We start from the raw sequence: 16,107 nt of genomic DNA, 5'->3' as shown, positions 1-16,107 counted from the left end.
TGGTGCTTGGCAGGACTTTGGGAGGGCAGTGACAGATTCATGTCAGTCAAAAAGGTGTTCATCAGGTATCCATAGCTATGCTACTGCATTCACATTAAGAGATTTGCCCTCCACAGACCCATGGAGTGAATGCTCCTGACAGACCATAGAGAAGGCGGAATTTAAAGGCAACTGTAACAATGCTCACGAGGGTCTGCATAAGCAACAAGCCAGCTGCGATTACAGCTCTCATCCTCTTTGCATACTTCTTTATTTCAACTCTTCACTGCATAAGCAACAAGCCAGCTGCGATTACAGCTCTCATCCTCTTTGCATACTTCTTTATTTCAACTCTTCACAATTCTCCTTGGTTTGATTCTCCAGTTACAGAGATCTGCTCAGTGAAACTGGCCTCCTGTATTCTAGCTGGCCTAAGTTGGATATAGGACAAGGCACTGATGACAGCTACCAGTCACTTGTGAGATATATATGGCCTTGAAGAGATGTTGCAAAGAATTTAATGCACAAAAACTCCATAAATCTGCATTATATTATTGCTCATTACATTTAATAAGCTGTTACCTGCGTTTCTGAATACTTCTCCAGTTTATCTCTGGCTTCAAGTTATACCCTATAAAGCTAGTTCAGGCTACAGATTCCTTGCAGGAGTGTCTGACTTACCTTAATGTGTGGATACCGTGTTCATCATGAGAGGGCCAAAAAACTTGAAGTATTATCTCATTACTAATCAACCACAGTGAAATTGCTTCAGTTTCTTAGCACATTGACTGGAGAATACTATCCTCAATACAGACCCGTATGGAAAAGTTACAACTGCTAATTAAATCGCATAGTACTCTTCCAAAAGGGATTTTCCAAGTACTAAATAATCACTGGGAAAATTCCCTGGGAAAAGTCCAGGGATATAGTGTGAACACATCAGTGAAAAGGTAAGATGCAAAAAATTCTCCAATGTACTTGTTCCAAAGTATTTTTGCCCATGGAAGTTTCTAGGACTCAATACAATTCCATTTAAAGGACACTGATTTTACTTAGTTCATAAACAAGAGGTTTTAGAAGGACTTGCATTATAGGATTGTTCTCAGTCTTATTTCTCTTAATAGTATTGAAAGCTACAGAGGTTTTTTACATGCTTACTCCGTATATCCTTTTACATGCTTACTCCTTACTCCTTTATAATGGACTTAAAGAAAACACTAAACACTGAACAACCAAGCTTTCTGCCCTGTGTTAGGATTTTGAGTCTCTGGGAAGACTCATGAGGACTGACTTGAAGAAAACCCCAAACACTGAACAACCAAGCTTTCTGCTGTGTTATGATTTTGAGTTTCTGGGAAGACTCATGAGGATTCTTTGGCTATTTTGTAGAAAATGGTTTAATTGATTAGAAGTAATCCTCCTTCCCAATTAAGAGTGACAAAAAAAAGGAGTTTGTGACTCCGAGCCAAGTTCATTGATGTATACAGCATAGCTAATATCTGTCATTATTAAGGTCCTGATTGTGCTGTGTGTTTTCTCACAAACATGATTATAGCAAGCTAATTTGCATTGCTAAACGAATGCTAAAAATATCAAACCATTTTCCCCTGCTGGCCAGAGCGTAGTTGATTCAATCATTAACATACTGATAAACACAAGTAGCTACTCTGATGGAAGCTAAGATGATTAAGCACAATATGCAAAATAAATTAATGAACTACTAGTATGCTCTCCAGAAGAAGACCTGCAAAGCTCTTGTTTAAAAGTCACACCAATCTATCACAGAGATTTTTGTGTGGCACCAGAAGGGTTTATAAAGGCTTTACGTTATTCCTCATTCAAAATTTACCACAGGGCCTGTTGGCAGCCTGTGCTAAGGGACTGAATTCCAACTGCTGTGTAGGAAAATACGGTTTCTACTTTTCCTAGCAAGACTGATGACTTTTGCTCCAATGGCTGCTAGAAGTTGTTCCTTTTGCTGTAAGGGAAGGCAGAGTCTTTGCAGGCCAGCACTGCAAACAGGTCTTGCCCTTGCTTATCTTGCTTTGCTTGCCTGTTATTTGAGCCTGCAAAGCTGAACTTATTTAGCCACAGATGGAAACTGCACCAGATACAGAAATAATGGTGATTATTCACAGGACAGTGGTCTCTCTCGAGATAGGTGCTAGAGCTGTGGAGGTTCAAAAGGATATGTGTGGCTGTGTAATTAAATGCACTTTTAATATCTCCTAACTTTCCAGCTCTCACCAAAACTGTAAATGTACCTGTCCAAAATCTCTAAGTGTCTCCTATGTTGGCAGATGCTTTTTTCATAGTAGAAATGCTGGCATGGCTACCCAACTGGAAAACAGTTAAAAGTGCTTTGGGTCTCACTCAGTCAAGTGCAGTTCCTCACTACATCCCAATACACCAATATTTAGGTTTAGTTTTATCTGTCAAAAACAATTTTGTAATTCTGACTGCATATTTCTGAGAGCAGAAAACCTCTAGATAAATGGAACAGATAGAAGGATTGGTGCCCTGTATTACCTCTCGTATGTACTTTAATGTCATTTTGAACAGTGTGCCAAGATCTATAATCAACCTGCTCAACCCCTCAAATCTACAGGAAAAACTTCTGGAAACATTTCATTAATCGTTTTTGTCAAGACTACAGATGGGAAGATCCATTTGTATTTTATAACAGTCGGTAATTAAACATTTACAGTACGGTGCCAATATTTAATACACAATGTAGAAGGAGCAAACTGAACAGAAGGTAAATCTGGCAGAGTTTAATGTGGAGTGATGCCGTGGGAATGTGCATATGTGATCAAAACTGTAACACCACAGAGCAAGTGGCATTGCAATAAAATGTTTCAGCAGCAAACTGCTTTTCCAGCTGTGTTAGATTTCCTTCCCTCTTCCCTGGAACAGCATTGAGAAAAAATATTTTACCTTTAAACTGACTTGGAGAAACCAGATGACATTTTAGGAGCTAAGATCTCTGTCTGCTTTTGTGAGGTAATAAAGCTATATAGAATAAATGAGTCCTAAGGAGTTTCATTTGGTTTTACAACTACCTTCCTTTTTTTTCCCCTTCCATCTCACTGTTTTGTAAAAACTTTCTATGTAATGGTTAGGTTGCCTTTGCTATTTTCATTTCTGCTGGAAAGGAAGACAATATTCACTGCAAATTTACTTTTGAGCAATTTCTCAGCCCTCTAATACCACTTTTATATGTAAGCTTAAAAAATGTTTAAACAGCTCTTACTCCTGTTGAAGTGATCAGAAGTGTCCCAGTTTTTTTTCATAAGGATTAGATTGCATCTCCGCAACTTGTCTGTGCCATCACAAACAAGATTCATCTGACTAAATGTCAGCGCACAATGTGCATGTCCACAACTGAGCTGTGTACACTGACATTATACTCCATGGAGGCAGAGCTATAGGGAGAACCATCTGCTGTAAGAGAAAAACAAGACAGAAGTTCATCATGTCATAAAAGCATCTCTTTTTTTCCCTCCTCCTCTTTATTTTTGAGCCTGGATCTGGCTAACGCAGCTGCAGATGTGTACATTTTTCTTATGTCTAAAACTAGGTGAGAAAAGCCCCAACCAAGCAATTCTCAGGCTTATTCCGATGCTATGTGACTTATCTTGTAGTACTAATTCTGTCCTCACGAAGCACATACTATACAGAATGACCTCTCTTCTTCTTCTGCACCATTATCAAGGCCTCCCATGACAGGCCAGAACATTACAGCTATGGTGGTCAAAAGAAAAGATGAACTAAGAGTACAAGTTGTCCAGAGAGATAGTCGATGCCTCATCCCTGGAAACATTCAAAGTCAGGCTGGTCATGGTCTCTGAGCAATCCAATCTAGCTGAATATGTCACTGCATCATTGCAGAAGGGTGGGACCAGATAATCTTTAAATGTGCTTTCAAATCCAAACTATTCTGTGATTCTGTATTGGGTCTCCACTTTACAGATGAGGGTATTCTCTGACCTGTGTAATGAGTAGACAAAGGTAATGATATGTAGCATAAGATCCAACTTGCAGTTAGTGGAAGTGCTGTGAACTATGGATAAAACCGTTTGGTGCCATGATTTCTTTTTTTCTGCAAGTAATAGTGTTGTTTGAGAAATGATTGTGTGTCAACAAGCGTGAAATTAAAGTGTCTGAGCAAGCTTGCATTCATGCACAATGCTCTGTGTGAACATATTTAAGTAGATGCCATCTGTAAAATAGCCAGACTTCTCTCAAAAACAGCTTAGTAAAGCATTGGTAAAGACACCCATCAGCCAACCAGATCAGACTGCAAAAGTTTGTTAGAATCCTGCTTGTAATTAAATTCTACCTGCAGGAAACTCCTCCAATTTTTAATACAATTGCTGGTGACTTTCTTCCACTCTAAAGCCTGCAGATCTTTCATTCTGTAAACTTTTCAGTCTATAAAGCCAGGCTTCTCGGTGACTGTGTGTGCACTAGCAGGCACTGCAGCCTGACAGAAAGGACTCTGCAAAGTAGAACATTTGTGATACAGACATGACACTCACACGAGGCACATTTGGAGAAGTTTCATGTAAGATTTGTTCTCACCTGCCCCTGTGGTCTGCAGGCCCAAGACTGGGAAGATGGCATTAAGTGCTCTCTTGGACATTAAGTGCTCTCTTGGACTCCTGGTTTTGTATCATCTAAAACCAATCTGATTTGGGTGCTACAATATGAACCAAAATGCAGCAGGGCTGCAAGGTTGGGACACTAACTTTAAAAATGTGTTCCCTGATTGAATTAAGGTGTTAGTATAGTTGCATCCTATGTGGTTGCTGTTATATGAGATCACCTACAAAAACTCTTCTTGCACAAAATAACTGTAATAATAGAAAAACAGAAAATGTGCAATTGCTTTTTTCCCCAAATGTTTTTCCAGTTTGAAAATCTCAGATGGAAAATTTTAATAAATTGCTGGCCCTGCTTCCAAAAGCTCCATGGCTCTAATCCATACTACCTGAAACATCACGGATCCTGCAAGCATTTGCTTACTAGTACTGCAATTAATTCTGTAGCATTACTATAGTAAATAAAACTTCTCATTTCTTTCCAGGATCAAGATCCAGAGCAAGATTTGAGATCACAATGCATTTTGATGCAGTACAGTACAATAGGTGTTTCCAGAAATTACATTAGATTTTATCCACTTTGATTCTTCCCAAGTTAAACTAATAGTAAGAAAAAAAAGTCATTATAAGAAGTGATGGGTATGAAATAGTTTATTCTGAGGAATAAATAAGAGGAAACTCTGCTCCTTTGCTTGATCCTATCATTATTTCAGTCTATGCTCAAAGTGAATGAGTAGACCAATACTACGTTCATCACAATTGTCAAATCTTTACCTTAGTACATTTGTAAATGGCTCTGTTGTTGATAGTAACACTATATCATTTTAGAGAGCAATGAAAATCTGTATTTTGTGAAAAAATTGTGACAAAAATTAGATATCATGTGAAACTAAACTTTAAAATAGCTTCAATTACAAAGAACTTCGTTTTGTAAAAGATAGAATGGAAATAATACAGTAAAAATAGATTATTACAAATAAAATGTTTTCATGTCCAAAAGCCTAACTTGTTTATTTTAAAAAGTTAAAATGAAATTTGCTTACAGATTATAATCTTCAAAAATAAAAGCACAATAGGACAGAACAAGCATGCATTTATTATCAAAATGTGGATGTACAAGTTGGAAAACACCATAAATGTTTGGAATTGTGGCTGCTGTTTAGAAAAAAGTCTTTCATGTCAACAATACTTTAGATAAAGTACATTTCATTCCATTTCTCATCCTGAATAGATCCATGAAAACAGAGACATATGAAACTTCTTCACATTTTACAATAGCTAACTATGGATCTGAACAAACTGTTAATATTTTGCTCTCCTTACTAACCTGCTTTCAACTCTGGTTCAGTCAACCTACTGTTATGAACAAACAGGTCTTTCTTTGTCATGATTATCATACACTACTACTGCACTCTGGCATCCACTAAAGTCACTAGCAAAACTTTGACTTGGCCAGGGTCACACCTGTTACTACTTTTACTACAAAGCAGAATGCATGAAGTTAAAGAACAATGTGAATACAGTCACGCTGCAACTTTTCCATTGGGTTTCAGGTATTTAAATGAAATTATTCAGTGTTTGGCCTATTTGACACTACATTCAAGTATTTACATCTTATACATCTGTTATAAACCCAACAGCAGGTGCTCAGAAACAGCTGCATCCAGCAGTTTCACAAAACTCCAAACAAAACTGGTTTCATTAACATAGAGGGTAATGTAAAGCCTTCAAGGTAAAGCTGTCTCTTGCAAGTACCCAGAAACATGGCAATCTGTAAGAGGCTGCCTAATGAATTGTTTCAAGTTTTCTTCCAGGATTTTGTAAAGGAAAGTGACACTTACTTATAAAACTGTACTTTGCTGCTGATGGTCATTTTTTTCCCGGTAGCAGAGTCAAAACAAAAGCAGGGTGGAAAGTCTCAGCCAGTGTGCTCTGTGTGCTTGTCCTTGGCTGGGGATCCTACTCTTGGAGGAGTCAGATGTCCCAGGATCCGAGGGGTGAAGATGAAGGCATGCACAGAGAGGACCTTTCCTCACCCTGCCAGGGTGGAAGCCTGTGTGGGAACATAGCTCACTAGCTGCTGCAGCCTCTTGTGCAGCCATGTCCCAGTAAATTGTTGTTACGTCCGTCTTCCAGTTTCTCGTGACTCTGGAGGGGTGCTCTGCTGTCCATGCTGGAAGTCTGTCCACTCTGGTCCTGCTGTCTTCTTAATCTGCCAAAGGTTAAAGACATTGATACAGCCATCATGTGCAAATAGCTTTATCAGAATGACAGCTGCTGCCTGCCCTGTGGATAACCACACACACCTGCTTACAAAAGAGATTCCTGCACCATTAGATCTCTATTAATGCCTCGAGCTTTATAGCTGCCATTTCTTCTAAACACTTCCTCTTAAATACGAGCAGTTGGTCTTGGTCAAATCCTGCTCCCATTAAAGCTTACTATAAGTAGCCAGCAAAGGAGAGTGCTTTCTCTGGCTTTAGCATCTCTGCACAGACTGTAACTTGACAAAACCTCCAGGTAGCTTGAGGCTAGTGAGAGTTGTTGACTTGATACAGAAAAGAAGCAAGCAGCTGCTCCTCTCTGATCTCCTACAAAACTATCATTAAAAAAAGAAAAGAAAAAAATCCATGAGATGAAAGCATATTCAGTGTTCCTCTTGCTATTACATGTTGAAGCCTATTAAATTCTTTTAAGAAACAACAAAATCCTACTTTCTTTAAAGAGTGCAAAGGTATCTTGTTTTGACATAATTTCCCAGAGAACAGCAACAGCCATTGCAGTCCCTGCAGTCCCAACCAACCATTTTACCATCAAGTTTCTCAGCATTTCTGTACTATACTCATATCAACTTCTGTTATTTTACTGTGATTAGTGTGATATTCAGTGTTTTCCTCCAAACACAGACACAACGTAAGTACTTTCAAAAAGAATGGAAAAATCATGGGAAAGGTAGGAGGAAGAGACTAACGTGTTTTTATAAAAACAGGAATGGCCACTCTTTGGAAGAACTTTTCTCTGACTCTTTTGTTTGGGGTTTTTTTTTTCCTACAAATGAGAAACAGTTCTTGATACACACCTGAAACAGAAACCAAGAGTCAGCACCAAGAGATACTATGGAAGAAACTCTTGGTAACAGTGATTATAAAAGTGGTATATGTGATATACTCCAAAAAAATTGCAAGTAACATTGACCATAGAGAAAATACTAAATAATGGAAAAAAATGCAAAAATTAAATGTAAAGGGTCAGTTTCAAAGCATAGAATAGTTCCAGGTCATAAAGGCTATAGAGATACTATACTGAAGATGCAGAAGAAAATTTTATCATAGCTAAACAGGGGAATAAAGGAAAGGATTTGAAGTAAAAAATGAAGAAAACACTGTCCAAGTAGGTTAAATTTAAAAGAGCATAAACACTAGCACACAAAATATGAAATTATAAGACAGATAGAAAAAAAAAATCCAATTCAACCATATTAGAGGTACAAATTGCTAAAAGCATTTACCCTAATGGTGATTTCTTCAAGTGCACCAGAAATATGATGGCTATCAATGAGTCTGCAGGCTGATAGATGACTGAGATATTAGATGGTAGCACAGGAAATATGAGTCCCTAGCTGAAAAGTCAATGAATTATCTTCAACAATGTGCAGGACAAAAGAGTTTAGGGATACTCATTTCTTTATGAGGAATTTTTCCACCATCTCCAGTTAAACTATCAGTCAAACAGCTTTAGAACAGGTTATTCAAAAGCACGTTCACAAAGCATCAGGACTGGATTTTCACCCAAAGGCTCCAAGAAAATTGTAATATGTAATTTCTCCACAGCTGAATGGAGCATGTAACATTGTTGAAACTGTGTTGGCACCAAGGAATGGAAAATAGAAAATGTAATGGCATTCATTTATTTATCTATTTTAAATAAGGTCTTCAAAATAGAGCCAGGTGGCTACCAGGAGAGTAACTGAATGAGACAAAGTTTTGAAACACCTTAGGGTCTGAGCTACTGATCCTTAGGAGACTAAGGTGTTGTTCCTGCTCCTCAGGTCTATTACTGAATCATAATTTGATTATAGGGGGTTTGAAAGTGCTAAAGAAATACATTGTTTTAGCAATGTTTGATTGTTTTCTGTTTTCAGATGTTTACTGTTTCTGTATCTAGATTCACTACCCGTATTTACAAACTACCAAAATAAGCAATAGGTTGTTAACCTAAAGATGTAGTAAAAATTTACCTTATTTAACTCTTTAATAATTTGTCAACCATTTTATTCAGTGATTAAAATGGCATTAAAGGCTTCACTGTAAGGGGTTATTATGGGTATGCTGACACCTACTTATGCCCTAGGGGATGAGGAATTGGACTAGGAATCAGAAGATGCTGATTCTGTTTCTACCTCTGCCAAGTTTTGGACAAATTACAGCCCTTTTCTGGGCCTCAACTTCTCTCTTGACAAGTAGAGAAAATGTAGAGAGTTGAAGCTGAGGGGTAATTACATTTGTCCAAAAATCTCACATGGTTTGGATCTCTAGTCATACATCTGAGCTGGATAAATTATGGCTAAGAAACAGAATCAGAAAGAACACTCAAGCCATGCCCATAGTGATAAAACCTTACATTCTTATCAAACCCATTCCTACAGTAGACGTTTCTGGATAAACTGGTGACAGAGCATGTTATAGGCTTGTTCTTGCAGCTGTTAGGCAAAGGATGTTATGAGCAGGAGCAACGTGGGACTTTGCTTGCAGTTGCATGTCAGATGTTGAGGCAGCTGCTGCTGAGAACGATGGAAGCTGAGAGCGTTGTGTCTCTAAGTACTGCTCTGTGCCTCACGGGCCTGAATGAAATGGGGAATTACAGTCTGCTGTCTGTGATGATTAAGAAAAGAAGGTGGCATATATAATCAAGCAAAATGTAATTATACTGTATATGCAATTATGCATATATGCCTTATTGAATATATAAAAATACAAAAGTAAAGAGAGTAGATTGGCTTAAAGCTAGCGTGGAAAATATAATGCTGAAGCAAAAAAGACTGCTGAAACTGTGGCAAGCCAGAATGCAAGTCACAAACGTGATCAAATCCAGTAACAAACTTGGGGAACACCCAAGGAAAAGCTTACAGCTTTGTTCACTAGACAAAAAAGAATATTGAAAGTTTGTCTTTAGCCTGCTCAGTAGCATAAGTACGATGAAAAAGGATGAAAAGTTGCAGAGCCAACACAACTGTCAATTTCAGATTTGCTAAGAGACTAAAGCCTCCTCCCATGACACTGCAGATTCAGCAAAAATAAAATAAGGCAATAACTCCAAATGACAGATAGGCTCAGGTTGAGACCTAAACAAATCTCACCACAGCAGCTGTGTGTGAACAAGCAGTCTCTTCAGTTAAAATGCTGGACAGTTGCAGAAGTGAATTTTATCTCTTTTTTGTACATTCTTGATTCCTTGGTGCCAGAGCTGGAGCACTTTTCCATCTCAGATGTTCTCAGCTTTTCAAAAACATAGCTACCTTCACGTAGTTCCTGTAATCATGGCAAAATAAATGTAGTCTGGGCTGTTCTGTTTAAAAATGGCATTAGTGAAACAAATCATTTGTAGGAAACTGCTTTCCAGTGAATGACTCATCTTGCCTGATGCAGCTACAGGCTGTGATAACTTGATAAAGGCCTAAGGAGAATGAATAGCTTGATGGGGACTTTGTTGTGGATCTGAACCAGGTAGTTGTTCCTGTGCTGAATACTATTGACTGAGAATAAATGGTAAAATGGCCAGCTGTGAATGACAAAGTAGTTCTAGTAGATAGTCATATGAAAAAAAAAATGCAAAACCTGCAGGGAAAAGAGGATGACAGTGAGTTTGAACAGTGTCTGTAACTTATTACATGACAATTCTGTATAAATACATAAGTAGTCTCAGAGCAGTTATGCTGGGAATTAAGAGTGGTTCTGCTGAACCAACAAAGAGATAAGTAGAGTTTTCCTTCCTTTCACCATTGATCCATGCAGTACTGATAGTGCTAACACTGAGCATTGAGCAACCTCCTCCCCAGCAGCAAAAAGAACGAGGTTGTGCCAACCACTACAGAAATGCATCAAGAAAGGTAACTGAGCCTTTAGTCAATTCCTGGGCTTCAACAGTATTTCTGGTAAAAAGAAAATGTCTGTGTGATCTCTGGAAAGGTTTTTAATATTCTTATTGTCTTGATACTCAAATATTATAGTAGATTTCCTGTAGTATTGATTTCCAATGCCTGATCTTGAATCAGATATTGATCAATGGAAAGGCATTCAAACGATGGGGAAAATTTCTTGGTGAAAAAAACCCTATACCAATACACAGCAGAGGCATTAGGCTTACAAAATGTAGTTGCTGTGTTTCAGAGCTCTATGGAGGCTGTTACATTGACTGTCATTCTTGTTAATTTCCTTTGATCAAATGATACCTCTGTGCATGATAACACCTTTGTATAGCTCATGCACTCATCAATCTTGCCAGGCTGTCAGTGTGAAACCGAAGCCTCAGAAATGAGCAATGTTTCGAACAGTGGGCATGCACTAAGAAACCACAGAGGAAACACTATCTCCTAATGAAAGAGAATTCAAGCTAGCTCCTCCTCTGAGACTCCAGGTCCTGCAGGGAAGTTTTTATCACAGCAAATTTGCAAATGAATTTGTCAGTGTTGCAAACCTGGTTGTCCTGCATGTGGAAGAAAGAGATACAGCATTTTATGATGACCTATTGATATTACAAACATTTCAATATTTCAAAAAATTTGCCAGGAAAAAAAAAAACCAGATGCTTTTGCATTTAGTTAAGGCATAATAAGATGTGCTTTAGAAATTGTAGCTTTATTGTAGAAGAAAAAAAAAATCTATTAATAGAAACTTTTGCATCCATTGAAAGAAGCCCTGGGGAGTACATAAATCTATGTAACATTTATACTGGTTATTCTTCACAAAGGATAGTGCCTGAGGTCAGAATAGACAAGGCATGTCTGTGCTAGCTTTTCAAATTAATGAATCGTGGGGTACAGCTTCCTAAATGACTGGAAACTCACCTCAATTCTATGATTTAGCAGCTACACAGAAGTAATGTTGATGTCTTATCCAGATGGCCTTGCTAGAAGGCTTATTCTGAACATGTTTGAATAAGGAGAAAAAAATAACCGATCTGTCATGGGGAATAACTGTGCTCAGAAAAGAACTATTTCAGCTATGTGTTTCTGTGCATGTCACTATTTTGTCTGCTGGCACATAGATACAGAAATTACAAGGATTTCAGAAAACAGTAAAGGCCTTTATGTCAGAATTCAATATTTTTAGAATATCAGTTGATAAATACAGACCTTTTGGAAGACAGTATTCCTTCAAAATGCAACACTGAAATGTTTTGTTCTCAACAGAGAAGATATAGCAATGAAATTTTTTAAAGGAGATAGAAGAAGACAGAAAGTGACAGACATTGTTTTGGTATATTCTGGTCATGTAAAATAGAAATGTGGAAGTACACAGAATCACAGAATGGTGGGGGTTGGAAGGAACCTTTAGAGATCATCTAGTCCAGCCCCCTTGTTAAAGCAGGTCCACCTAGATCAGGTCACACAGGAATGTGTCCAGGCAGGTTTTGAAAACCTCCAGAGAAAAAGACTCCACAGTTGCTGGATATTCTGGATCTGTAAAAATTCCATGAAAACTGAAAATCATTTTTAGAGTAGTATAATGCTGTAGAGGCAGGCTCATTGATGTCCAATGACAGGACAAGGGACAACGGGTACAAGCTGGAGATTAAGAGGTTCCAAAGAAACACAAGGAAAAACTTCTTCCCTGTGAGGGTGATGGAGCACTAGAACAGGCTGCCCAGATGGGTTGTGGAGTCTCCTTCTCTGGAGACATTCAAAACCCATCTGGATAAGTTCCTGTGTGACCTACTCTAGGTGATCTTGCTCTGGAAAGGGAGTTGGAACAGATGATCTTTCGAGGTCCCTTAAGATTCTGTAATTCTGTGACTCCACAAAGTAAGAGGGCCCCTGCTGTAGTATCTCATAGGGATGCTTGCACAGCTGAGAATACCCAGAATGCCTAGCAAAGATTGTAGCTAGCTGTAGACAGCCAAGGCTGGTGTGAGATATCTTGGCACTGAGGGCAGGAAAGGTGTCAGTTTGGAGACCACTGCTGTTGCCTACTATTTGTTTTTAATTTTTGTTTTTATTCAGTGTGATAACATTGCATCAAAATTTGTATAGAAACACAAACAAACAAAAATGCCAGTGTGAGTGAATCAGACATGATCAACTCAACTGCTTCCTCGAGCTGGTGATGCTTTAACACTAACCATCGCACCACTGCCTGTGTCTGCACACAATACATCTCACTTGATAACTAAACACTGCTTAACCAAATGGTCTAGAGTTTGCTTTTTAAAGAAATTGAGATGGTCAGTGTCTGGTTGTATTACTCATCAGAACTGGAATCCCTGCTTAGTTACACATAAAACAAAGATGAAGCTCTCAGCCCAAACAGACTGTTTAATCTGTGGCACTCTAGAGCTCCACAGGCTACGTCCTCACCCATGGCCTTTATTTCCAGTCCAGAGGTGTGTATTGGGTTTATGTAGTGGGATTTTTTGGTAGCAGGGAAAGGGCTACAGATGTGGTTACTGTGAAAAGCTGCTCACAGCATCCCCATTTCCAAGTTGGACCCACCTCTGGCCAAAGCAGAGGTAGACCAAAGCTATACTTCAGAAAAAAGAGAGGGGAAGGGGGGAAGGTTTTAAAAAAATAAGGTTTTTAAAAAATATGTTTTGTTTCTCATTATCCTGCTCTGATTGGATTGACAATAAATTCAATTGGTTATGGTTTTTTTCCCCAAGTTGACTCTGTTTTGTCCATGATCATAACTGGTGAGTGATATACCCTTACCCTTTCTTGACTCACAAGCCTTTCATTACATTTTCTCTTTCCTGTCCTACAGTGGGGGAGAAGTGAGTGTCTGTATGGTTCTTTGTTACTGACTGGGTTGAAATCACAACAATATGTAAAAAGAAAGACATAATGGGACTTTGGAATCTAAATGTGGCAATAAGACTTGCTTATTTCCTCCTTGTACAAAAAGCATACAGTATGTGCCAGTGTTCCTCACATGTTGGAGGGGTTTTATGTAGAGAAATTTGTTTTGAGAAAGAACAGAAGGATTTGGACTGTGAAGACTCAAAAGGATTCCCACTGTCAGTTCAAAGTCCAACATAACCCTTGGTATTAGTAACCTGAAGTGTGATAGAAAGTATAAACATAATCATGAGAAGGCATATGGTTTGGTTTACCTCTTTGACCTAAATAATGATTGTTCAGTTGTAAGTAGGTGGCAGACAGGTGAAAGCTAACAATATTGATCATACCAGATCATTTTCTGGATCAGCTCAGCCAGCAGCCCCAAAAAGACTCTATTCCCTTGGGTTGACACTGAGTAAAAATGTTCATGGCATCCATAATCTTTCATGTTTTAGCCAGAAAAAAAATCCTTTCTTTAAGCTTTATAGGAGCTCATGCACATCAATGAAAGTGCACATACAGAGCATTTTTTTTTCAGTAATATGTAGGTCCTGCAGTGTGCATGTCATTCAAAAAAATAATGGGTTACATGTATGTGCATCTTTCACTCCACTTTGAAAAATTCTTCTATTATTTTTTCTGACATCATTATAACATCAATTGCAGGCAATGATTGTAGAAATATTGATAAGTAAGCAAGATTTCTGGGACAATAAGCAGCTTGACTTGTCATCTGTCTGCCACTGAGGGAGATAAGAGTGGAGTTTGATACATGGACACTTAATAATTTTCTATCTGCATTTTTAAAGATTTCTCTTACAAATTGGTTCTTGTTGTGTTCTATTGTTGTAAAAATCGACGAAGCTGACAGTATTTTACAATTATAAATAAATCAGAGTTAGTCTTATTTTTATATCTCCATTAATCTCATTACTAGTTCTCATCTGTCAGGTTTTCATTCGAACATCTTTTAGTGAAAATGTAAAATAAATTAGAAAGAAGTGTGCAAACTATCCTGATCAGGTTATTTTTAACTGAATTTGCATATTTGAGAAGAGTTTTTTACTTTTTAAAACAAAATGGCAAATGTATCAGAAAGCAGCAAAAATTCCTGTATTGGTAAGTTGATTAGAAGTTCCTGAACTTTGCTTATTTTACACTTTCATCCATAAAGAAGAAAATAGTAACCATTGCTCAGTGTAAATCTTAAGGAAACATGCTAACAACTCCCCAAATAGTGATGCTCCTGGATTGTCCACTTCCTGTTGCTGTGGGCTGCAGATCCCATCTTACCCTCAGGTTTGCTTCTCAAAGGAGCCAGGGTGCAGGGTGAGGAGTAGGTATATGGTTAGGATATGTGAACTAAGGTAAGTCCCCGGCCAAATTCTGTAAAATTCCCCAATTTAGAAAAAAGTGCTTCAATTTCATAGTGAAATATATCAGAACCAATTGATTTAATAATCCTGCATAAGGTTTAATTACCTGATCACGTGAAAGTCTCTGCCAAACTATTCATCCACTTCCCATTCCCCACAGGTACCCAGGACAAATTTCTTGATAGGGAGCAAATACAGTGCTGCATGAGAATGTTATTTCTGCATTTTAGGTATTGGTTACATTTGCACCATAAGTTAAAATGGTATAGGGATTCACACCTGGAAGCCAAGTGTCACGGATTGGCTCGCATTCATATGGGTGAGCTCTATAATCTTCAGACCAGAGTTGTGTTCCAACTGCCTAATAGGCAGCCTTTGATCTGTGCTAACCTCTGAAACATGAAGGGAATGGCTTCAGAGTGATTTTGGTCTGAGAAAAAATATGCCACAGACCATGCTGAGAACTGATCAGTATGGAAGATTGCCTATGTTCTGCTCTCAAAAAACAGTCAGAAAAAACCAATGAAAGTGAAAATTTCAGAATAAGATAAAGGAGTAGAAATAGAAGAAGGCTGGTTAAACACCTAAAAAATGAAGGAGTCAAAAGAATTCCAACTGTGGAGATCTAATTATTTAATCTATTTATATAAATAATTAAAGCTCTTTTAATAATATAGTTATTAAAAAACTCCTCTTTGCAACTAACAGAGAAGCAGTAACTATGGCAGAGTTAACAGTTGGCTTTGTTTTTCTTTAACTAGTGCACAGAGTGATCTCAGTAGTCCTTTCAGAAAAGTAGAAATCACTGAAAAGTGTAAGAATTTGCTAAGCATTTTCAAGTAAACAAGGAAGGCATCGTCTTGCTCTGCACCAGAGGAAGCTTGAGATAAGACTTAAGAACCAACTGGAGCACGCAGCAACATCAGTGCTGAGTCACATAACTGCAGACTAAGAATTAGTGTCTGTAAATTCAGATAATTTCCCCTCAATCTAGAGTTTGTGTTAAGAACCAACATGTGCAGAGCAGCTTTAAACAAACGCAATGCTACAGTGTGTCATCAATTTTGTAAGACCTGAGTCCAAGCAGTAACCTCAT

At 38.1% G+C, this 16,107-nt stretch overlaps 1 protein-coding gene across 1 annotated transcript in view; it reads right to left on the bottom strand.

Moving 5' to 3' along the window:
* Window positions 1–5,664: 5,664 nt before the first annotated feature.
* STK32B (serine/threonine kinase 32B) overlaps window positions 5,665–16,107 on the bottom strand; it is a 191,361-nt gene continuing 180,918 nt past the window's right edge. Inside the window, exon 12 of the mRNA XM_061992970.1 lies at window positions 5,665–6,795. Within this exon, the coding sequence (XP_061848954.1) occupies window positions 6,657–6,795 (139 nt within the window). The 3' untranslated portion in view covers window positions 5,665–6,656. The remainder of the gene's footprint in view (window positions 6,796–16,107) is intronic.

Source organism: Colius striatus, chromosome 3 (genome assembly GCF_028858725.1).
Source record: "Colius striatus isolate bColStr4 chromosome 3, bColStr4.1.hap1, whole genome shotgun sequence".
Lineage (NCBI taxonomy): Eukaryota > Metazoa > Chordata > Aves > Coliiformes > Coliidae > Colius > Colius striatus.
This window is presented reverse-complemented; position numbering and strand designations above follow the sequence as displayed.